Here is a 25440-nt window from a genome sequence, read left to right as displayed (position 1 = left end):
CTGTGTGTACCACTGCACTGGATCAGAACAGCTTGGCTGTTTTGATCCTCACACCCATAAAAGCCCCAGGGGCTCCGATGTTCGCAAACACAAGGCAGTATCTCATTAATTGAAGTGACATTCATTTGCAAGCCAAGAATTAATATTTTGAGTTCTGATGTTTATGAAGTAGTCTTGTGTGACTCGTTCCCCATTGGCACCAGCAAATAACCCACAACGTTCAATATCTAGCAGGTTGTTTCCATTAGAAAGCAAACCTGGTGTTTGAGCTCAGCATTTCTTAGGATGTCCTTGATGAATCTTTTTCATTTGTGATGCTCAAGACAGAGCTTTATGGTTGCTGGCAGCTGAGTTAGCACATAGATGAGAACAACTTTGATTCTTCTGAGGACCATCTTTGTCCTGACTGTTTTGTGGCCTCTCTTTTCTACCTCACTGCACATTTATGTACATTATCTATACCTGGGGTGTGCATCTGTATGAGTCTGCACGTAAACCAGGCGACATTCACAAGACTTTTCATCCATGTGCATGTGCTCTCTGTTGCAAAAGCTCAGCCTTTGAAGGCTGTGGGTTGGTACAAGTTCATGGCTGTGTGATCAGTTCAAGCCATTGACATAGTGTATGTACTAAAACTTCTGACCTCAGCTTGGCCCATTAACCCAGAAAAATGAAAACTGTGGCCTCTTGGTGACCCAGCCTCATAGGAAAGAAAAGGAATAGTTCATACTGACAATAGATAGAAGCTGGGGCAATAAGAGTGTGTCCCTGTCAGGATACTCCCCTGCCACATCCCTAGATTGATTTCTTATTTTTTCCTCCCATGCATATCTTTGGAGATCCATTCTCATGTTCCAATGCCCTTCCAGGATCATAGCAAAACCTCTCCCAGCAGGCTGCTCCAGAATGGCACATATTTGGGACCTTTAGCACAAACAGGGCATGCACTGGTGATCCATTTCTGCCAAGCCCAGTTGCAGACATATTCATATTCAACTACATATTCAACTATGGAGGAGACTTGTGCTGAAACACATCTTCAGAGAATCCCTACAGCCTTAATTTTGGGACCCCAGCCTATCCTCTCTGCTGGGGTCTGTCTGTGCTGAATGCAATCTGCTATAATCATGATTTCTTATCTTTCATTGCTTAAGGGCTGCTTTTCTGTTCCCTGACAAAGTCATTAATTTTTTCCTACTCTTATGAATCTCTTTCTACACTTTTAGATGGTCCAAACCTCTTGGATTTTCTTCAGAAATTCCCCACAAGAGGCATCTGGTGCTCTTGCCTCTAGGGCACTCTGTAACCACAGGCAGTTGCCCGTGTTAGCTGGCTGCCAAAATGGCAAGGCAGTCCTGGCAAGGTCTGCTCTCCATTTCATTGAGACTGGAGCCCAAGAAAGCCATGCTGGTGGCCACACCAGCTGTGTGCCTGCTGCAGGAAACCTTGGCCCACATAGCTCTTGCTGGGCAGGGGAAGCTTTCAGAAAGGGGCTGCTGTTCTTTGATCCTTTCCATCTGGCAAACAAGCAGGGACCACAGGGTTCTTCGCCCTTTCTCTTACCATTTCCAGCTCCCTACCCCAGCTCTGTCCCTCTCCCTGCTCCTGCACTTCTAGGAACTCCTGAGCTGCCTCAGGCACGGAGATGTGCATTGGGTTTGCACTGATGTGGCAGTGCAGGAAGGCGAGGTGAGGGTGCCGAGGGCTGGAGCAGGAGAGCCTCAGAGCAGGTGCACTGCGGTGAGGGCATATGACTCTATCCACTTAAACACCTCTGAGCAGGTCTCCACCTATTCCTCCCTCTCCTTTTCTGGAAAGTTACTGTAACTTGTATATTTGTGATGTTTTCTGCTGCTGCAGGCAGGATGACTTGTTTACTACTGTCCAGTCACCTGTGAATAACTTGCTTTTGGTCAGCTGCATCACCTAAGGACAGCCTGAATCTGCTGAATGGCTTCCCCAGCCTGGCTTGCCCAGTTCTTGACCATTGTGAAATGCAGGAGTTTCTCCGACCCCTTAACAGGTGGTCTGACCTGAGATGATGGGGAGTGCATCATGAGGCACAAGGCACACTCTGAGCACAGAGCAGGATCAGACCTGGCTGGATGGAGAGGATGGAAATACAGTGTTTGCAGACAGATGTGACCCCTGTCTGGTCTGGACAAAAGCCAGCACTGGATGGAGCCATGGCTATGTTGGTGCTGGGTATATTGGTCTGGGGTCTCAGCCAGACTCAAATAACTGCACAGCTTTGGGTCCTGAGCTGAATCTTACCTGGTTGGAGCTGAGCTCACTATGGATCTGCTCAGAGACCAGCAGGACAACTCAACATACATATCCCACAGATATGGCAAATTTGTCTACAGAATCTAGTAGTTGATCCATTCAGATTCCTCACCATTAATCTTCATCTGGCATCACACATCTTGAGGTCAACAGTGTTGAGATCAGCCAAAATCAATATAATTCTACATTGTGAGCCTATCCTCAGTGCAGTGCAGCTGTCCTTGCTATGCAGGCAGCATAACTTAATCTCCCAGAGCGACATGTTGAATTTATTGCTTGGGATGTTCAGTGAATATAGGGTGGTGGGTGGGGAAAATCCTGGGGTTTGATTCAGAATTTGTGCTATATCTTTTGAGTAAGAACATACATCTGACTCAAAGCACGCAGCTCCTTTTTGGGCTGCAGTCTTTCACTGTGCTGCTTTCCTCCTTTCTCGGGGCTTACAGTACAGAATTGGCTGGCTCAGGGATGCAAAAAAAGGAAGATCAGGAACAGAAATCATACTGAATAAAATTGATTTTGTGTGGGAAGAAGAGTAAGCAGGTCTTTATCCTTTTATGTAAGAGGGAGGGGGGATCATTCAAATGAAGGAATGGTTTCCCTTTTAACTTAGTTCTTGAAAAATGCCACAGTGAATTATTTAATCTCCTTAAGCAGATCCCCTAATCTGGCTTCCTTGCAGGCATTTGCTCACAGTGTCTGTGTCAGCCTCAGCACAGGCAAAGTTGCTCACAGTTCTGATTCCTGTGCTAAGAGTGATTTCTGCATAGCTGTTCCCCAGGCTGCTTGCTTGCTGAGCACTCCCCAGGGCATGAAAACTGGGAAAATACCAAAAAGGGAAAGAGACAGCTGGAGCCTGTTAATTAAACTGAAAACAATATCCCAGTGGAAAAAACCTTGCTTAAGTCAGTGAGAATTCTTTTGTAACGTGAATAAGGACAATTTCAGCCCAGACCTGGATCCATGTGTCCCATTTATATTGCTTTTAGGCCATTTAAACCTCTGCTGCTTATATTTAGGTTTTGAACCTCACGTTGCACTCTCATCCATGGCCTGCTCTTGGCTCTGGTCACTTCTCAAAGGATTTCTGAATGCAACATCAAAGTCCAAACCAAACACTCCTCTGTGGCAGAAACAGAAGACACCAGTTTTCAGGACCTTTGCAGAGGTAAATAAAACTGCTTTGCTTGAGGGCATAACTCCACATATGGCCCTGGAAAGCTTTAGGAGGTCTTTGGAGAATGCTAGACTTTGTTCTGCTTCTTCCTTGAGGCTGAAGCAACTGATATTGTTCTGCTGTTGCTTTCCTTATGGCCTGAAGTTGAACTAGAATGACAGAGCAGGATTTTCTGGCTCTGGGACCAACTTCAAGGAAATCATCATGGAGAGTGGCTTCTTTTCATGCACGGTGTCTCCTGCAGGGTTATTCTCAGTGTGCATGTTATCACCTTGTGTGATATATAATCACCCAGAGGCTAGGACATGCAAGCACATGGTTATGAATACCCACAGAAACACTGTGATCCCTTGCCCTGATGCCAGAGATAAATACTTTGGACTCTATTATATTCTCAGAACCAAACCACTCAGCAAACCTGCCTCGTGATTCCACTCAGCCCTGTCATAATGATTTTAGAAGAAAACCACAAGAAACGTGGTGGTTTTGGGTCCTTGTCAAAGCACAGCAGAAGAGTGTTGGTTGATTACTTTTCAAAAGTTCATTTTAACATTACATTCGGAGTGAGAGTCTGGGCGTATACCCAAATGTTAGAAATGTAAAGAGGGTCTTACATATGATTGTGGTGAAAAACCACTGGATATCATTTGAAAACTTACTGTGGATGGAGGAGATGAGATAATTTAAATATAACTATGTGAAATCCCACCATGGAAACTGTGCTTCTGGATTACTCTACCCTTTCTTAGCTTTCTCTTTTGTCTAAAAAGCTCTATTTTTTTCTGGTACACTAACAAATATAAAAATTCACGCTTCAGCTCTGTGAATTTAACATTTTGTTCTCCTATCCCCTTTGTCTGTGCATTCCCCAGACGCTCACACAAACAAAAAGTAGCCCATGGCTTGTACCTGGAGAGGACATGCCCTTCTCTCCACAACTGGGCATGGACGCAGTCGCAGGCAGCTGCTATGAAACCAAATCTTTTTGTAATGAATAACAGCTCTGGAGCTCACCAGGCATCTGACTATGAGTGGTGAAGGGATTGCTGAGGTCAGTGGCGGCGTGTGCAATTACAAAACACTGGGCAGTTGTCCAGGTGGTTGGTGGAGGCACAAGCACAACCCCACAGCTACGAGTGCACTTGAGGCTCTGGACAGGGAAGGGTTGAGGACAGGGGAGTGTGGTGGTGGCAGCTCAGGCAACTGCAGCTGTGTCTCGTGACAGTGAGCAGAGCTGTTGGGAAGGTGACTGAGAGGCTCCAGAGTCTGCGGCAAATTTCTCCTCCTGGGCTATCCAACATCCTATGGGCAAGGACAGCCAGCCCCAGCTGTGCAGGGAGAGTTGGTAACAATGCCCCCAGCTAAGCCAGAAGTGCTGCTGCGGATGGTTGGGGCACTGTCATGCCTTCATCCAACCCTTTTCTCTACTGAGATAATTATTGTTGCTGAAGGCATGGAACACAGTGGGGGCTTTGCCTTCAGATGCTGCTGACCACAGTATGATGTCTAAAGTCCCACCTTCCTTCATGTTGGTGAGAAACTGGCCCATGAAGTGATAAAGCTGAAACAGTCGCAGGGACCTACCCTAGTAGGATAACAAACACAGCAAGAGGAGCCAGGTGGGCAGCTGGGGTTGAAACTCCTTTAGCATCCACACCAAAAAAGCCCAGAATTAATCTGTCAGAGTCCTTTCCCAATGCTGCAACTGCTGATGCATCAGGTGCTCTGAATTGTTCATTCTTCTCTCAAGTTCTTGTGGGACAGGAACATCTGGGTTAGAGGCCACGAGCAGGTAGCACTGCTGTGGCCCTCTGTGCCCTGGCACAGGGAAGTTTACAGTCCCTCCAAGAGGTGTGAAAGCTGACACAGCAAAGGCCTCCTGAAATTAATAACAGGATCTGCTTCGTGTGCAGAAGATCCTTTCCTCTTCCCCCGTGCTTTAAAAAGGAGTACAAAGGGCCCCAGTGAAGACAGCCTTGCACACCATAGATGGAGCTTCCTTAGATCTCTTTAACGGTTGGAATTGTGAAATATTTGTTGCATCTGTAATTAGGGAGTAGAACAGATGGCTAAAGCTTAGTTATAATTAAAGTCTAATGCACAGGAAAAAAACCCAATGCAGCCGGTGATTCAGCAGCAATCAAAGAATGTTAATTCTTTCTTTGCTGGGCTTAAGCTTCAATTGTAGGAATTGGGACTTCAGGGAAAGTCTGTTGCATCACTTATTACATGGGGACATGGCTCTATATTAAAGGATGGTGTGGAAATTTTTGATTGCTATGTATTAAGTTATATTGTGTGGTCTTGCTTACCTCAGTAACTTGAAATCATGTGTGAAAAAGGCATGTTAATTGTTTTAACAATACAGAATCTGCATGTTACAATCCGTTTTAGAATAGACTTTCTTAAAACCTGTCTGCCTAGTAATTGATTGCTAATGCTTCAGGTTAAGGTATTTGGAAAGAGGCATTAATTAGGTGCTCTCAGACAGGAACATATTTTATTTATAAATATGTTTTAAAAGGAGCTTTCAGAAATATCATTTAAATCACATTTAACACCACTTTCAAGTAGAGACCTCATGACATGAGAACTGGAAGCAATTGAATAAGCTTCTCATTTCCTGAGAGGCAGGAGTTAGCATCAGGCAAAGAAACATGGAGTGGTGTTACTGTGAGCTTTGCAGACTCTGGAAATGGTTTTTATATTTGATGTTTTTTTCACCCTACTCTTATTAGGGTGGGGGGGGAGGTCTATGATACATCCTACCAAAGGTATGTGAAGCTGTGAAGCCAGCTCTCCCAGAAAGAGAACATGAACAGTTCTGGATCATTCCTGGAGACTGAGAAAACATCAGAGGAAAAGTTCTTATGAGCATTTCCCTTCCTCACCTTCTGAGATGATTTACTGGAAAGGTTCGCCTGTATCTACTTGGGATATTGGGACATCTGTTACTACACTAATGATGCCCTTGCTGGGGCTACAGCTGCCTGAGAGGTTTTAGAGGTGTCCCCTCTTTGCTTTGCAGCAGGCTGGCAAGAGCTGTGTTAAGTGACAGGTTTTTCTCAAAGCTGTCATCAGCCTGGAGTGGTCCCTGCTTTTTCAGGACCTGTCCCTGGAGGACTTAGGTGGCATCTCTTTTGTAGTGAGCATGAAGGGAACAGGGAATAACAGTTACTTGGTATTTATTGTGGATTATAGGCATGCAGACAGCCCATAACTGCTCAGTGGCTAATAATCATCCCTCCTGCATTTTGGTTTTCCCTCAGTGCTGCTTAAGCTGCAGCAGATTTTGGTGCAGGAGTTGTGCGTATCCTCTGTGGGCTCCACAGGACTTGTACAAGATGCTACATTTAGTGCAGTTAATGCTGGGAATCCTTGAGCAGGAGGCAGGTGGTGTTAAGGTTTCTGAACTGATGTTGTTTGGGCAACTTGTGCCATGCTTTGGAGCCCTACTCTTAAGAAGGGTGACTTGGGGAAAAAAACCAAACAAAACCACCACCAAAAAAAAAGCAGGAATATTTCCCATCTCTGTACTTGTCACAAATGTGGACCTAGGGGCTAAAATAACTTTGCTGTTCAGGACTATGCACTCCTGCAAGACAGAGCTGACCTCTGCTTTCATACCCACACAGACCATGGTCTCTAAGCAAATCTGGAACAGCCCCCATGAAAAAGTTATGGAAAGTTAATGGCCACCAAGCAGGGCAGGATTTGGCTCACTCAGCCTTTTGATGGATGGCAATAGGATGGGGAATAGAGGGATCTAGCTTAGTTTTGCCAAAACTCATGCCTGCAGGACTTTTCAGGAAAGCTAGCATGCAGTGAGAAAGAAAAGCACCCTCCGCCACCCTTATCCCTGCTCAGAAATTGCATATTTCTGACCTGTCTCCCCATGAGACAACAGCAGTGAGACTTGGCAGTAAAGGCTCTGCAGAGCACCCCGGAGCCACTACCACTGGTACCCGGAGTTTTGGGTGGCTGCTGCCACTGCCCAGCTGCCAGTAATGCCGCGGCAGGGATCACCAGAGGGCAGGGATCACCAGAGGGCAGGGATCCCTGGTGGCAGGGATCACCAGAGGGCAGGGATCCCTGGTGGCAGGGATCACCAGAGGGCAGGGATCACCAGAGGGCAGGGATCCCTGGTGGCAGGGATCACCAGAGGGCAGGGATCCCTGGTGGCAGGGATCACCAGAGGGCAGGGATCACCAGAGGGCAGGGATCCCTGGTGACAGGGATCACCAGATGGCACTGTTACGCGTACTCGCAATAACTCACTTTCCTGCACGGCACTGCCTCGGAATAGGCAGCGTTGCCGAGGTTTTTAAGAGGCTTATTGTTAAAAATCAATTATTGGTTCTCAGTCTGCCCACTGTGTTGCTGCCGGGGGGAGGTTGGATCCCCTCAGAACGAGGGACTGGGCTTCTAAAAATGCAGGGTCACCTGTGTGTTCGGTACCTCTTGTTTTAGCTCTGTTACCCGATGGTGTCACTTCTGGCAGCTTCACTTCCCCAGGATGAGCAATACTGGCTTCTGCCATCCCGTGGCCGTGGGAAAATTACCCTGGTTTGAAAAGCTGAAGGCTGAGTTGGGAGTTTGGGACAGGGAGTTATCTTTTGCCTTCCTCAAGGGTGCAGGGTACGGCGTGCTTAGGCTGAGTCACAGCAGAAATTGTTTCACTTTGGAAAAAGTGAGGTGCGAAGATATGATCATATCGCATGTGAGGCTTTGTTTTTTTTCAGGGATGCATGTATGGTTATTAACATCAAAGCACAAGGATGGGGGCAATGCAAGAGACTCTCTTTTAGTCGTTATCTTCTCCACAAAGACATGAAACACTGGCTCTTCAGCTTTCCTCAGCTTTGCCCTGAGACGGGAAAGAAGGTTTTATTAACTTAAGTGACACTAAACTCTTATTTTATGCCCACGTACTGTACTGTCACTGATTAAGTGGATTCTGTGCTCCATCCTGAGGAGGATGGACCAATTAGCAGAGTTAAGCATGTCCCATCCCTACTGTTTTTCAAACCGTATGCCTGGAAAAGGATCTGTGCCCCTAAATGCAGGCATTCTTGGGCTCTATCTCCAGCACAGACTGGAGGGAAATTACTACCTATGTGAACACACCCACCTTAATGGTGAGCTGGGTACTGTCGGCTGGGGAGGTGTGGAAGTGCAGGCTTTAGCAGAGGATGTGCAGGTTTGCAAACAGGGCTTCCATCGCTAGTGGTTAATGCTTTAGGGATTTTTGTTTTAATTGCTACTGTTCTTGAACTGGCTTTAATCCCATTAGTTCAGGTATGCCTGCAGGAGCTGTGCTTGCACCTTGGATTGCAGAAGAGACATAGCCTTAATGCTGGGAACTAGAGCTCTCCCAGCCAAGCAGTGAGTTTTTGTTGTATCCTGTTTGGAAATGAGAAATTCTTTTGAGACCGATGCTTTTGCATTGAGGATTTATTTTCTGAAGCTGCCAAAAGGCCAGACAGGCTTCTACTTTTGCAGAGCATGCAGGAGATGGGAAAGTGCAGGAACAGCAGGGTTTATAGCAGCAACATGACATTGCTACAATTCAGCTCAGCTCTGAGTCACAAGGAAGAGTTAGAGGCTGTGAAAGATGAGTGATGCAGCAATAAACTCAGTTTACTGCATTTGTGTGTCTTCCATCGAGGCTGACAGTAAATGCTGTCCTTGTTAGGAACTTTCTCTCTGAGTCAATCTCTCCACACAGACAACTTGATTCAGCAAATCTTTTGCTTTGCTTTATGCAGAGGAAACCTCTTCTTTCATTTGCTGCTGGGCTGGTGCTGCTGCCTGTCACCAGCACTTCAGAAGCTGATATCCTGGAATTCCACGAACCAGCCTCTGCGGCTTCTGATGTGAACACCTGGAAGATATGAGCAGAATGTGAGAAAACTCTGGGATGGGTCTGTGGTGAGAGGATGAGTGTGAGCCTGTGCTAGAAAACTGATGGGAAATTGCAGGGAGCTCCTGGTCCTGCCCCCCTCGGCCACCCACCCCATTGCACAGCAGGGCTGGGGCAGACCTTCACCCACAAGGGATGTGGTCACCGAGGTTCCTGTCCCCAACCTGGGCTTGACCCTACAGGGTGTGATGGGACTGCGTGTATTTGTGGCACGGTTCTTGCCAGAATGCCAGACATGTTGTGTGGCAGCTGAATGGGGAGACCAAGCCTTCCACCTACACAGCTCCTGCCACCCCTTTGATATGCAATCCTGACCCCACGGCAGGGTGTTGCCACCTGTCCTGGGGCGCTCTGGCCTCCAGACCCACTTTAGCCCAGGCTGTGGCCCCGCTATGTCTCGGGAACGTCTGGAGATGTGGTGCAGCTGCACTGACGTCAGGGAGGGAAATTCCCTCCCTCCCCGCCTCGGGTGGCAGGAGTCTCCTGTGGGAGTTGTGCAGTGTCCTGCCAGCTCTTGAGGACAGGGCAGGCTCTCCTGGGGCCAGAGCTGGGAGACAGCTTGTTTCTGATTTATGACTATAGTCGCTGCTCTGTCTTTTACCTTCTTCACGTGTGCATGAATAACCATAAGGCTTGGCAAGGGAGATGGAGCAATATTCCAAATTTAGTCTCTCAGACCTGGTTCCTTTTGCTCCCTCTTCATAGAGAGAAGAGGCCTGTTTCTTAGTAACAGTGGGAAGAAACTTCTCCAGTGCTCATATCTGCTCTTTGCTGATGGTATTACCCTTATAGTTAGTTTTGTTTGATGACTCCTCAAGGTGATGAAATGGAGACTGCAGCTTCCAAAACACATGTTCAGCTTCAAGTCTGGTCCTATGACATCTCCTTCCAGCTACTTGAAAACAAGGGTCAAAACTTCTTTCTGCCCCCATTTCTGGAGAAAAAAGACACAGTGTGGTCCTCAGTGGTGGGAATGTCTCCAGGAGAGGGGATATCCACAGCTGTACTGAGGCTTAACCAACAGATTGTGACACAGGAAACTACGACTCTGAGGATTTGATGGGGGGGGTCAGTGAGATAAAGAAGTTGATGGATTAGAAGGGAGGATTAGAAGGGAGGCTGGCCTCAGGCAAGCTTTTTGGCTTGGCGTGATCCCACAGAAACTCAAGGAGCTGGTGCTTGCAGGAGGCCCAGAGCACAACTCAATTAACCTGCCGAGATGGGCGCTCTGGGCTTTCTCCTAGAACCAGTCTCTGCCCTGGGATCTGGAAGATGGGAAAGCCTAGAGCAAACAAAGGATGCCACTAAGTGTCCCGTGGGAGCTGGAAGTCTCCATAAGCATGTGGGAGAACAGGAAAACAGTAAAAAGTGCTTTGCTGGAAGCTGTGGGGTTGAAATAGGAAGGGAGACAGTGAGAAACTCCTGTTGTAGCTGTTCTGTGTGACTTGAAAGTATTAATAGTTTCAGGGTTGCTCAAGCAGAGAACTATGGCATGTCCTGAAGAAACTACAAAGTAGGTGATGGTGAGGGATGAGAACATGGAGACTTCAGCTTTTCTCTTGTGAGGCAGTCAGTCTTCCAGTCCCTGTCATGTGAGTTCCTGCTGAGACAAGATCCTGGGAACAAACACTCAAGAAGTGGTTTGTGCCTCATGAAAACATCTGTTATCCCTGCAAAGGAAAACACCAAACTATACTGACCTTTGCTGTGAGTGGATGATGCTCTGACACTACAGATGTGACAGAGGAGACACCAAAGGCAACCAGACATCTCTGAAAGCAGTTCCCATTGTCCTGTTGAGCAGGGCTGGAACAGTGCCCTGTCCTTTGTTTCCTCTTAACTGTGCCTAAATAGTTGATGGCCAACATGAGGATTGTGCAGAGCTCCAGGTGTGTGGTATTCACACACAGATGGCAGCTTGAAGCTGGTGTGTATTTTAAAGTCCACAGCTGTTGGGCACTGAGATGTTCAGGTTTAGCTGGAGGAGAAGGATGTGGGGACAGGTACATTAAGACACCTTTGTCATCTCTCTAGATGTGCCTGTTGTGCTGGACTGCTTGCTCACTGGATTGTCACCAGTCCTGGGCCCACACTTGGCCATTGGTGACTAAGCATGACCTGCACAGATGTTGGGAGCTGCTGCCTGGGCTCAGTCCCTCAGGCCCCACCAGCAGCTCTGTGCTCCCCAGGCAGGGCAGTGCCAGCATGGGGTGCCTGGGGTGTGAGTGCCCTTCTTTGCTGCTTTGTATTGGCACTAGGGACAAAAGGTGCTGGGGGGAATGGGCAGGATTGTGTGTAAAATTGTGGTGTTCTTATTTACTAATTTACTTTTTAAGGTTGCTCTCCTCCTTGTCCCTTGTCTCTCAATATGGAAGGTGTGTGGGGGCGAAGGCTTGTATGAGACAAAAGCCAGAAATTTTACACTTCTGGAGCAGTGGGATCAGAGATCGGCTGGAGGCAAAAATCTGAATTCTTGAGGAAGCTTTTACCCCCATCGCAGCATTGGGGTAGATGCTCCAAATCCTGTGAGGGTCATACTTCTGTTTCCTCTTTCCCTTCACTGGAGTTACTAAAGAGTTGTCTTTGCTTACTTCTGTTCATAAAGCTCCTAAAACCTTAATTCCTTTGAAACCTTTAAACATCTCTAATATTTAGCTAAAATTGAAAAATGTGCTCAAAAGGCACACTGACATGGGTTTCTGTTCCCTTGGATAGCAAAGTTAAAATATTTCATTGCTGGTAGGAGGGAATTATTTCCTTCTCTTCAACTTTTTCTAACAAAAATCCCCAAATATCCCACAGACTTCTTGCTCTTAAATTAATGTTAACTGTAAAAAAAAGAAAACAACAAACGACCACAACCACTCCCCTGGAAACCCCGAGCTGTGAATGAAACGTTTCATCCCCTGCTGTGAAGGGCGGGTCTGATTTCAGGCAAATCCTGAAGCCAGCAGTTGCAAAGGTGGCTCAGAGCAAAGCTGGCATCTTCCTGTCTTCTTCAGCTCCAAGTGGTTCAGAGGTCCCTGGACCCACAGAACAGGACAGGAGGCACAGAGATGTCAGGAAACTGCCTCTCCCTTGTGCCCTTTTCAGGATGGGGCTGCACACAGGCATCCTGGCCCTGACCTTGGGTGGCGGTGAGGAGACCATCATAAATCCCCAGCAGTCTCCTCCCGGGGATATAAATGTTTGCCTCTGCTAAAAGATAATCTCCTGGTCATTTCAGTGACAGCTCAAGCCGGGAGAGGGTGCACGGAGGGGTAACGGGAGAGTGTTCCACAGCTGTTTCCTGGCTGTTTGTCTCTCCCAGACGTGGAAGCAGCAGCGGCGGCGGCGGAGCGAAGCACCGCATTCCTGCCCACCTACACACATGCCTCCTGTGCTGCCTGCCTGCCGCGAGCACTGCGGGCTCGGCCGTAAATCCGCTGTCCAGACAGATCCCTGACACCCCGGCTTCCGCCCCGCTCCTGCGGGACACGTGCCTGGAGCCGGGAGATCAGCCTCACGCCCACCAGCAGCAGGGAAGCCTCCTAGGAGGGACAGCGAACACTGAGGATGCCACAAGTTCCTTTTCCTCTTGAGGTTTGCCACTGCAAGAAGCTCCTCCTTGCCCGTGCTCCCAGGATCATAGAATCACGGTTTGGGTTGGAAGAATCATGGTTTGGGTTGGAAGGGACCTTAAAGATCATCCAGTTCCAAGCCCCTTACTCTGGGGCAGGGACACCTTCCACTAGAAGAGGTTGCTCAGAGCTCCATCCAGCCTGTCCTTGAACACTTGCAGGGATGGTCTGTCCACAACTTCTCTGGGCAACATGTTCCACTGCCTCACCACCCTCACAGAAAAGAATCTCTTCTTAAAGCAAAGACTTTCTCCCTAAATAACGACTTTCTTCCTAAATGAAGTTTACTAGTCCTCATGTACCCACTCAGGCCCCCCTCTGAAATCCCCAACTCCCAAACGTCTCGGGCTCCATCTCCCAGCAGATTTCCTTTAAGGCAGTGCACATGAACTTGGCCAAATACCACTGAGCCCCGGGAGCCTCCCAGCTATGCATGGGGCACTGGCAATTCACACAGGCACACACCCTGTGCTTGTGTTTCCACTGCCGACTGTGCTATGCAAAGTGCCTTGCAGCCGAGAGGAGCTGGATGCAACCTCACTGCACTGGTGAAGATCTCTGCCCAAATTCATGGTCGATCAACCCACGGCTAAGTGTTGCCTGTGAGCAGGAGGGAGGAAGGGAGTTTGAGTTGCAGGAGAGAAATCAGGACACTTGCTGGCTTTTGCAGGGGGCTTTTGTATACTACTGCCAGTGGGTTTCCATGGCTCTGTTTTCCAGGTGGGAAAAGCAAAAGATAGACTTTCTGAGCTACCCCAGAACACGTTCAGATCTCTGCGGGAGGCTGAAAATGTCCAGTTCTCTGGGAAAAGCAGGCAGGTGCTGTGTGCACTGCCACAGCAAACCAAACCATGAGCAATTTGCATTTGCCCAGCCTCAGGTACGAGGGTTGGTACAGGTCTTGGGCAGTTTTGAAGTTTTTGAAGTTTTGTAGAAATATCCTTGCTGGAAACTCCTCTCATCAGTGCCTTGTGAGTGAGAAGACAGCCCTGCTACTAGCCACTATTTCTCATCAGAATTATGTACTGCTGCTTTTTTAATTTTTTTTTTCAGGAGAAGTTATTCTTTTGGTGTGAATGGCTAGCTGGAGACTACCACGTCTTGACTGTGGCACTGTGAGACATGTTCAGCATTGCAAAGAGGAATCACAGGATTGGGGGTTTGGGCTGTAACAGACTTGTATTTACTGTGCCTGAGGTACCAAGGCTGTGCAGAGCTAAGGCAGTGTAAAACCAGAGGCCACGTTCACCCTCAGAGACAGGGGCCAGCCCAGCAGCATCAGTGTCTGGAGCTGCCAGTTTTACTTCACAAAGCCCTTGGGATGTGTAATCCGGGCACATGACTGGGAGCACGGAATAACTCCCACCTGGAGACAAACTCAAAACCAAGCTGGCAGTGTGGACCACAAGTTTGTCTGGCCCTCCTTGCCCATTCACTGGAGGTATTTGTCCACAGCCCTGATTTCAGCAGCAGAAGGGGATTGCAGCCACTCTGAAGCTCACCCTGGGCTGCTTTGTGTATGTGCAAGCCCTGGTGTGATTCCTCCTCTCTCCTCCCCAGCAGATTTGGAGATTCCCATACTTCCTCCCCAATGACACAAGCTAGAAGGTTTGATGTTTACTCCAGGGTTCAGCCTAAGAGAGAAAAGGTGTTTGATATTACTGCTCTTCCACAGGCCAGGCAGGGGAAGCAGTGTCCAGCAGGAGGGAGCCCTTAACTCCAGTTAATAAACACATCCTTCACTTCCAGCCTCTCTTCCTTGGTGAGTGCCACTTAGTGAAAGCTGCTTGGACTTGGCCGGGGATCAGCCCTGCGAGTTTACAGGATTCACAATTCACAGATGTTAGGAACTATCAGGCTGAGTGTGGGTGGAGAATGTCAAGTCTGAAATAGCTCTCTTGCCACCCTGGCACAGGCAGCAAAGAAAATGTTTCCACGTGACATTCTTCGAACAAACATTTCCTACAAGGAAAACACAGAGGGGAGAAATAAGAGGCAATTGCTGCTGTCTCAGAGGGTTCCTGGCTTTTGGTCAGCGGTGGCTGGAATTTGTGCTGACATCAGCACAAAATATGCCCTATAGGTGAGCTATAGGGCAGTCCCTTACACTCCTTGTCTGCACAAACGTATAGGTCTGCTTGAAGATGCAATCCCTCTGGTCCACAGATATGTGGGTGCTATTTTTTTCCTGCTGGAATCCATTTTAATTTAGCTCCTGATTCATATTTCATTCATTCTCCAAACCCACAAAACCAGGATAGGTTTACAGCCTGTACTATTTGGATAAATCATGGAGGGGGAAAACACAAGGCAACAAAACAGGTTGCTTTCCTGAATGATTTTCTGTGTGACTCAAAAGAGAGAAAAAAGAAAAAGAGGTGGTGGGGAGAGAATTAAAGCTGTTCTTTCTTGCTTTCATGTTCCTTTCAGAAAATCAGATCTGCTTTTCATGTCTGGACATTTTTGTTTTGGTGGACTTCACTCTTGTTTCTCTAGGCTTTAGTGTCTGACAAAGGTGTGATTTCTGTTTTCTTACTCTTATTTTCTCCTCAAGATAATTGAAAATATTGGGGGTTTTCTAATGTGGAAAATGTATATGTTATTTACAGAACACTAGAACAATGCAAGATTTCTGTGTCATCTCAATTGTTTTGGAAAAAAATGGTGAAAAGCTATAAAGGGAAACATTAACAAACATATCTGATAGTTTTCTTGCAGGGAGGAGGGCAGGAAGGGGAGGCAGAGGAGCAAAAGTTCAGAGTTAATTTTAATTGAGGAATTTCCCCATATTTTGTCATTCAGTTTTTGAAACTGTGACCACAACAGACTGTTTGAACTGTGGTGTGAGAGAGACTGAAAAATTCCCCAGGCAACTAGAAGCAGGTACTAACCCCAGAGTTGACAAGAAAACCTTTTTAAGTACGTTGAAATTCAGCACGGGCGCTGCACCCAGCAGAGGAAACTCCGGCCATCTGGAGACGAGGATGACCAGCGGCCACAGCAGTTTGTAAAATTGCAAGAGCTGCCAAAATTAAACTGTGAAGTCAGGCGGGAAGGCAACCAATGGCTGGCGAGATCAGAAGTTCAGAGAAGCCCCAGATGAGCTCCCAACAAGTGTGGCCAGCGTACACCAAAGTTTATTAAGGATGTTGAGAGGAGGGGAAAATATCTGTGCAGAAGATGCCCAGCTGGTGAGGAGGGAGTGGTGGTGATGCTCGGGTAACTGGATGAATCCCATTGGCCAAGTCCCCGGGAGATCCCACCCATCCACAAGTGTAAAATAAATCTCTAAAGTTGTACCTCGTGTACCACTTGACCTTATTGCTTTTAGCCTGCTGGCTTTATATCTATTTATTTATTTTATTTCGGTTTGTCCCCAAGGAGGGGCTGGAAGGAAATGAATTTTGAAGCAGCACCTTTCACCACCTTGCCGTACTACCCTGATCCCTGCATCCAGCGGTGAGTCTGAGCGTGACGTAACTCTGCTATCGCAGGTTTGATCGGAGTCTCTTGTGTAATTTTTAACTTTCCTGCTATCAGCCGGTGGCAGCTGGGCTGCACGAGGAAAAAATGTGCCGCTCTCTTCATGCTCAGTGGAGCTTATTATTATTTTTGGCTTTCTAACAGGTTACTGTTTAATTATAGGCATCCGTTTAAGATATCCCCTTTTCCTCTTTGGCATTAGAGGAGAAAAATATATGATAAATAACACGAAAGCTGATAGTATCTTTCCCTTTTGTTTTGGAGCAGAAGGTTGCACTGTGCTTTGGGTAGGACAGCTATGTCCAATGGCTTTAGCTGTCTGTGGTGTTTGTTTGTTTCTTTAAATGAAAAAAAAACTCCTGGGAATAATATGAGCTGAACTATTAAGCCCTGAGATTTTTGAATTTAAAGGAAAAATAACTAATTTAAAAGATTCAGAGAAGAAGAAACTGCACTTTTAAGAGAGAGCAATTTTCCAGGAATATTTTTTCCTTCTGTCTAACAGCCAGCGTTAGAGCCTGACAACCACTCTTATTTTAGCTTTGTCGTTACGCTGAGTTTTATAATTTTCCAGCAGATAAAAGAGCATGTCCACACGAGGTGTCACAGTATCACATTGTCGGTTTGTTTGTTTCTCCCAATAGAAGATACTATATTTAAGCATGCAAATGAAATGTAGATGGTATTTTTCCAGTCGTAAAGTTTGGAGAGGTGAAATTCTCTGGGCACAGCCACTTGTTGAGCTCCTTTAAGAGTGGTTTCTGTCTGTGCTTTGTAAAAGCCCTGGCTGGTGTCTCAAGGAGGCATTTGATTCCTGGAAGAGTTAATAGTTAACTCTGCATCCTCCGCAGGGTGTTGGAGAAGGGGCTTGGCTACCATCACCCAGCCCGTGGCATTGCAGGCAGCTTTGTGATCTCTGGGTTTTTTCCCTACTGTTGTGATTTGTTACAACGTTTGTGGGGGCTTTTATCCCCCCTTTAATCCTGGGTGTTCGGTGGCACTGCTGTGTGAAGGTCCTGGGGAGGAGAGTGGAGACCTGGCAGTGAGGAAGGGCCGCATTTGGGGCCAGCAGAGGGTAAGGAGAGAGGCTGGGAAATAGCGCACGGTCCTTGGCCGTGCTGCCGGGGCAGAGGAAGATGGAATGGAGCCGGGGGTATTGGATTCCCCGTGAGACCTTCCACAGCACGAGCCCCAGGGCTGGCCAGGCACATGCAGCCACGCTCTGATCTCCCACAGATCCACCCAGCCCTGCTGACCCTGGCGGGGATGTGTCTGTGGCCAGGAGAAGAGCAGTGCAAGAACAGTGCCCATGCAGCAAGATGGATTTGGGCTGGCAGCAGTGGAGTCTTCAGCAGATTAATATTTCCATGGCTGGAAGCCCCCGCCAGGCAAATTCCAAAACTGAAAATGAAGAAAAAGGAAAAAAGGGAAAAAACCTGACATTGGAAAGTGTGAAGATGCACTGGGAAGTGTATCTGAGTTCTGGGACAGCTTCCCAGCCCATGAACTCCAGCCAGTTTGTATCCCATCTCATGTCAAAGAACAGGTTCAGAAAACTGGTGCTGTGGCTCAGGCAAAAGTTCAGCTGGGGCATGAATTAAAGAGAAAAAAAATCCATTGGCTGTATTTGGTAGAACTTTTTAAATAAGCCTTTCACCCCTTCAAATCTGCCTTATCCAGCAAGACAGGCCTTTCAGTAGAAATGCTGCTCCTCACCACACGCCTTAGCAGCATGATGAGTTTTTAAGTGACCATTGCAGTGTGGGAAGCCTCAGGACAGATAGAATTTGTGACACCCCTCAGTCATAAAACCTGTTTGAGATGTAGCTTAGAGTAACAACACGTCTCAGCTGTTATGCACATCTGTTTACATGAGCCAAGAGTGGCATTTGTTCAATTATTAGTGACTGCTCTGCCACAGGTCAGAATCAGCTCAAACCTAGTCCCAAAAGTACTTTTCTCAGCCTGAGACATAGATGGTCTTCATCTTTAAGCTCCATTGGTTGCATACTCAGGATGTGTTATGTGACATTTCTCTGACTGCTTTAATAAAATTCAATAGTTTCAGAATTGCATTTATTTTACACAGTTTGAAACACTTCTGCTTTGATGTGGTCAAAATACTTTATTTAGCTAATACCAGTGTGCTTCTTTGCAACCTTAAAATTACATCTAGTAATTATCTAACCAGCAAACTGATAACGTTGAGCTGAGGTATGCTGGCAAAAAACCAATAGTGAAAGCTGCTTTAAACACTGTTAAACTGGTGGGAGGGTATGTGTGTCACACAGCTTTCCCTGTAGTTCATTGTGGAGGGGGAAGCAGTTATAAATCCCAGTTAACTCTAAGATTTGTGGCTTTGATTTACCCTCTGCTGTTGCTTCATGTATTTTTATCTCTTCAGTTTGGGGGTGTCCAACAGGCAGGACATGTGGGAGGCAGCTAAAACATTTCCTCTGCCAAGAGGTGAACACAGATCACACCGAGGAGCATTAGCTAATGTGCTGTTATGATGCTCATATGCTTCATGCCTGTCATTTCACAGGCCACTGTGAAATGATATGTCCAAACAACACAGTAACTCAGTGCCACAGATGAGGAAAAATAGCTGAGTGCCCAGACTCTGTGCCATGTGTGATTGTTTAGGCTGCTCCAGCCTCTGTTTCAACAGCCCATCTCCCTCATTTAGGCTATTAAATTCTTTGTAAATGTGGGTATCAAAGCAAAGCACCACAAAAAGTACTAGAGAACTCAGCTGGGGCACAGGGCAGCAGCCTCCTCCTTCACAACCCCACTCGTTGCTGTGTGCTGGAGTGCACTGCTGGAGCTGCAGCCCAGCTGAGAGAGGGGCACTGGCTGCTGATGGGGATGTACATCCTTATGCAGAAGTGAAGGATGCAAATGTAGCTTGTGACTGAAGTGGGGTTGTTTGGACAGGTGTATCCTGAGTCTGCTCATCTTTCTTCTTCTTAAACAGAAAGTGCTAAGAGATGCTAAAGTTCAGCAGACCTCAAAATCTTTCTCCTTCTACTTCCCTTGTAAAGGGAAATACTCAAAATCCGGAATACACACACTCAGTGCTCTGGCTCCTGAGGCTCGGGAAGTGCGGCTGTAATGAAAGAAGCACCTGCACTGAAGTGCCAGGCCACTGACCCCCATGAATTACTGGCTGGGATGATACTGTGGGAGCTCATCCTGTGCTGCAGAAAACCCAGGTCAGCTCTGAGTCATAAAAAGAGCTGATTATCTGAAACAGGCGGGATTTCCACCTTCCAAGAAGTGCCCACCTAGCTGCAGCTGAAAGCCACTAATGTAAGATGAAGAAGGCACTGTAATTATGATCAAAGTCCAGCTGTTGAGAGCTATGTAATTAGTATCTCTCCCCAAAGCTGCTTTTTTTCAGCTAATGCCTGGTTGGGGGAGTGATGTTTACAGATAAGTTACTTGTGTTCTTGGAAATAATGGTCATTAGGCTGTGTTTTACCCAGGAGCTCTCTTCTTTGGGGGCTGTTGGGAATACACCTGCTGGTGCACTGGACTGCAGTCCTGCCTGCCCTGCTCCTCCCTCTCCCCATGCCCAGGCTAATTGGTGGCCTCAGGATTTCACATCATTGCTGTGTTGAAGGTGTTCACTGTGGCTCACTCCTCCCTTTTGAATGAAAGGGCTCTCACACAAGCTGCTCTTTCTCCTTTCATTTCTTGCTTTGTATTCTCAGCACAATGTGATACAGTCCAGCCTCCCAATTCTCACTAATAACAGAGGAAATCCTCTGGTCTCTGCAGCATCTGTGCTGCAAACCTGGTTTTTCAGACATGGTCCTGGATTTTGAGGAGGTTGCCAAAACCAAAAAATCAAACAAAATCCCCCATCCAGGTATGTAGAAAAAAAATTTAGTTTTAGAAAACAATGAGGAAAACTGTCAGAAATTAGTTGAGGAGGGTATTAGAAATTAGTTGGAAAGGGGGGGAGTGTATGAGCCATGGAAGCATCATCTATTGGGTGCTGTATCTGGATGGATTTTGGTGAGCAGGGCCTGGCTCCAGCCAGCCAGAGCTCCTGGGTTCAAAGAGATCTTTCATCAGGAGCATTGCATGTGTCACTTCACCTTCCCTCATTGGTTCCCACATGTATCAAACAGGGCTGGTGAATGGACTGCAATTGTCAGAGAGGAGTCTGGCCAAGGTTAATGCTGCAATGCAGCACAAAGGTGGAAACTCACTGTACCCTGTGCTCATCACTGCCAGTAGGCACTAATGAGCCTGCAGGCTTCTCTCCCTTGGTTTGGAAGGGGGCACAACCAGACAAAATGTACTGGCTACAGGTAGCAGAGTGCTGTGTCCCCTCATGGTTGTGAATCAATGCTGGAGTAATCAGCTCTCCTTTCACTTGGGTATCAGCTGGGTGACATTGTGACAGAGATTTGCTTAAGTTGTCATAGGGTCATGTCGCACAAGATCATCTCATCCCATGTGCAGGCTCTGCAGAATCCTTGCATTTGGACAAATGCACATTTTTTCTCTTTCCTCATACTATGCTTTGCTGAGGAATAACTGAACTCCTGCTATGACAGAATGGACAAATGTCAGTTGCCTTCACCTATGCAATGGGAGCCTAAATTTGCTGTGTTGGCAGAAAGACCTGAACTCAAGTAAAGAAAGACACATGACTTGGTATAGATCTATTTGCAGAAACAGCCAGTGATAGTGCAGGTACTTTCCAGAGACACAGAGAGGGCTCAGAAATTGTTCTGAGCAGCTTGTGGTGTGCTCAGAGTAACTGGTGACTTCTGAAGGAGCAGAATTGGCTCCCTGCAGGAAGGAAAAGTGGAGGGGAGGTGGAGGTGCTCTTGCTTCTGGCCTTTGTGAGCTCTCCTGTGGGGCGGTGGTCACCTTCATGGCTGTGCCATTGCCCCTGGTAAAAAAATCCATGGGAGAAGGACCATAGCTGGAGCCAGATGCACATGAGGGGACAGCATTCCATGAGCCAAAACAACTCCTGCAGAGTGGCCTCCTTGGCAGGAGGGCTTTGCAGTGCAGATGCTGCCAGCATGGGACCTCTTAGCTGCCTCCAGCACCTTGCCAGGGATGTGTGCTGCTGGTGGTGAGGAAGGGAGGGTATGTATCTCATCCTTGAGGTCTGTTCTTTGGTCACTGTCCTGTTCTTGTACTGCAATCTCCCCAGAAGATGGGTTTAGAAGATAGAATTTTTGCAAAACAGTGCTCAAGAGCTGCACGTTAAACCCTCTTTCCTCCTGGCAGAGCCCCTGCACTCTGCTTATCCCTGCTGCCCCCCTCTGTTCTGTCCCTGCTGGACCTCTTTGCTCCACAGTCACTGACAAGGACAGCACCTTTTCCTCTTCAAAACAGTATAGGCTTCTCAAGAAAATATTTGTCTGCTTGGAGGTCCTTTTAGTGCTGCTTAAAGGATTAAAGTGGAACCAAACCAAGCGTTTTCTGTTTTTTCTCAGATCCCAAAGGACTGTAAAGAGAATATGTGAAATAATTCATGGAGTCCCTTGTACTGTGAGGAGAGCTAATTCATAGTGCCTTTCTCAACTTTCAAAAACCCTGAAGAAATTAAAGAAGCAAGTTCCTAACAGTTCATCTGTTCAGAGGTGTTTAGGGTGTTCATGGTACATGTTATAAGTTACAATTCCATGCTGGTTTACATGGTACCTTCTGCTACGAGCTAATTTGCAACAGCTCCTTTTAACAAACACAAGGATTTCTGGCCTGATACAAAGCAAAAGGGCTCAGCTTTGATTTGGAGAAAGATAAAACCCTCTGCTGTTCAATATGTGTCCAAAGAATATTGAACCCTTATAAAATAATTTTAATAGGGGTCATAAGGTATGGGGGAGGAAGGAGGATCTTGGATGGGGAAGAAATCAAGGAAACTTGGCTTTCAATTTGGTGCCTGGCTCTAAGCTAGTTTTGCACTTATGTAAAAACTTCCTGGGAACATGGACATTGTGGTGGGAGCCAGTGGTTATTCTGACATACAAATTTTCACTTCTGTTTACCTTAAAATTTTGTAGTCCATGATCAACACTGAAATAATCAGAAGGAAAATGTTTTGCTGTAATAGATTTCTGAGGTTTGTTTGACTAGCTCTGCTGATAATAGATAACATCTGCTTAGATAGCTTCATGAAAACGTCTGTATCTGTTCTTAAGCTTACTTGGGAGTTTTTGGTGCCTGTTTACAATCACTCCTGTGTAGCAGATCATCTCCCCACAGGATTTTGCTGCTGAGTCATTTCCAATCAGGTGTTTAAATGCTGGTGGTCTGATGTGATAATACCAATACACATAAGCAAGGGGAATTCAGTTAGTGCATGGAGCTATAAAGAGAACAGCTACCTCCCCGAGTGAGAAGGGGGAAACCCTGAAGTAAGTGATCAGGGCTTCAGTAGGTTCTTTGCAACACAAAAATAAGCCTGCTTACAAAACCTTGCCCTGGGAGGTTCAGTGCCTGTGTGGTTTAGTAATGTTGATAGGCACAAAAGTCACTGCAGACTGGAGAAATGCATGGAAAGGAGCTTGAACTGTGCTGGTGAGATGGATGCTGTGAACAGCAGTGGGTCAGCTGTGTATTGCCAGCAGTGTCTAGGGAGCAGGAGCTGGGGGGGCACAACAGTGGGATGGCTGGAACTGTTCTCAGTGGGGTATATGAGGTGGCTGTGACAGGTGTGAAACTAGTTCAGCTGGCTCTGAGAGTTAACATGGGCATTAGGTGGTCAGATATTACAGGGTTAAAAATCTCCATGTTAAAAAACAAAATTACTTTACACAATTTTCCAAGTTTGGTTGTTCATATTTGTGAATATTCCTCTTAAAATATACAAGCTGGAAATGTCATTCCTGTTTTTGATGGAAAGGGAGATGCTATGTATTTGTAGCACTATAATAGCTACAGCTTTAAAATAATCACAAGCAAAAATCATAAATCACATTAGGTGTGGCAATGTATTGATAAAATTATAGGGAGCCAACCCTGTAATTTCTTTGCACCCAGCATAGTTACAAAAGCAAAGATCCTGTGAGCGCTCCAGGTAGCATTCCCTTACACACCAGCAGTGCTCCTGACAAACAGTTCATTTGTTCCCGTCTTCCAGGACTATAATCTGCTCTTAATTCTTTGTCCTTCACCTGCCCTGTCTTGGAGCTATTTTGTGACACGCAGAAGGGTTTTTGCAAGTGCTCTTATTTTTGAGAGAAGGATTCTCTGCCCTTGGGCTTAGGAATAGCCTGCCACAGAGTTGCTACACGCTGAAAAATGCAGCCCGCATGGTATTTAGAAGAAGACCTCCTTTTTCTGTTGGAGTATCACCGGTGGCAAGGGTGAGGAATGGGAGTTAATGTTCAGTATCCAAACCACACCAGATTTCACAGGTTGGCTGGGGTGGGTAACAAGTTTGGAGAGCTTCAACCAAATTCATATTACAGGAATCTGCACCTAACATCTGCTTTGCTGGTGCTTCTGTTTTGCATTTTAATTATTTACTGAAACTCCGGATGTTGCTGTTTACAGTTTCCTGCTTCTGAAGAGTTCTGGGGACTTTCTGTATTATCATGATGATTTATTTGATTTTTTTTTTTTAAATTCAACCTTTGAGAGAAAGCTTGAGAGAGGGACTTTGTAAGTCCCCATAGCAGTTCATAAGGAGTTTGTGTAACTAAAGACAGAAGCAGCTTTTGTAAGAGTAGGTACCTTAGGGAGCCAAGTGTCTTACCTGGCTCAACACAAAATGTCACAAGTCTTTTGCAGTAGGCAGAGAACCCTCCTGTTCTAAAAAAGAGCCATGTATTTCATGCTCCCTGTCTGTCCCTCTCTTCTCTCACTATATTTGTGTGACTAAATGCCCTGCTATGCATAGTTTCCCAGGGCTGAAAACCAGTGTTGGCTGCATGATTTCTCTTGCTTTGCTTCTTCTTGGTGTGAGGGGCCATGCTGAGATGACCCATGTGGGATGTCCTCTGACCAGTCTCTCCCTGCCACCTCCTCAGCGTGGCCAAATTTAGGAAATGCCTGTCCTGTATGGGCTGGGACAACAGCAGCTCAGCACCTGCCCTTGCTGGAGGTAACAGCTGCAGCACACCAAGCACTTGGGCAAAAAATTTTTCATTGGGTAAATGCCGTGATAGCAGGAAAAATACTCATGACCAAATCTCAAAAGAGGGGAATTTGGTTTAGCAAGCCTGAGGAAGGTCAGATTTCTGGCCATTGCTTCTCCAGAACTTTTCAATTTTCCTTAGTACATATCTAAAATCACTAGAGTAGTGATGAAGACCTGTAATAGCTGTATTTTTCTCATGACTGACACCTCTTGAAAATGACCTTGCCCACTTTTATTTCTGGGGCTGATGCTTTATTTCTTTTAATATTCCCTGATGCTGCAGAGATTTGCATATGTGGGAAAGGATATGATTAACCAGTCTAGGCTGCTTTGGGCGTTTAACACTGCTCCCCCAGGAAAGATGAGGGGCCTCCCCATACTGTGCAGCAGAATGCAAGAGCAGAGGTGTCTGAGTTCCTACTTCCCTACGTGCCCCCAGGCACCTGCTGCAGATTATTGATGGTGGACGAGTGGGCCATGGAGTGATTTTGAGTTAGGCACTGAGCCAAAAGATGGTCTCTGTTGCTCTGCTGTCTTCAGTTGAAGCTGAAGAGTTTGGCATGTGGTAGAAGAGCTGGAGGCAGCACTGACCCAGCAGGAGATGGCTCAGCAGAGAGCTGTGCTTGTCCTCTCCTCCCCTGAGAAGAGGCAGCATCGCTCATTTTGTCCTGCTGTGAAACTATCAGGGCTGTCTGGCTACAGAAACTCTTGCATAAACTTCGAAAGTTAGACCCAAATACATGTTTTCGGATGGGTATTTGAAATAGAGCAAATGATATCTATTACTTAGACCAAAGAGATTGTTTTTTAAAGGGACTTGCAAATGTTTTGT

The 25440-nt window shown here is 46.6% G+C and overlaps 1 protein-coding gene across 5 annotated transcripts in view; it reads left to right on the top strand.

The window, feature by feature from the left end:
- TP63 (tumor protein p63) overlaps positions 1–25440 on the top strand; it is a 153142-nt gene that overhangs the window by 34994 nt on the left and 92708 nt on the right. For 3 of the 5 annotated variants that reach the window (XM_069024078.1, XM_069024077.1, XM_069024083.1), the window contains exon 2: positions 9232–9367. In XM_069024078.1, coding sequence (XP_068880179.1) covers positions 9357–9367 — 11 coding nt within the window. In that variant the 5' untranslated portion in view covers positions 9232–9356. Of the gene's footprint in view, positions 1–9231; positions 9368–15808; positions 16198–16387; positions 16466–20343; positions 20364–25440 lie in introns of those variants that run through there. The other 2 variants (XM_069024084.1, XM_069024082.1) reach the window with 2 other exon arrangements.

The sequence above is a fragment of the Aphelocoma coerulescens genome, chromosome 9 (genome assembly GCF_041296385.1).
Source record: "Aphelocoma coerulescens isolate FSJ_1873_10779 chromosome 9, UR_Acoe_1.0, whole genome shotgun sequence".
Taxonomy (NCBI): Eukaryota; Metazoa; Chordata; class Aves; order Passeriformes; family Corvidae; genus Aphelocoma; species Aphelocoma coerulescens.
The sequence above is the reverse complement of the archived record's forward strand: the minus strand, read 5'-3'. Positions and strand labels throughout refer to the sequence as shown.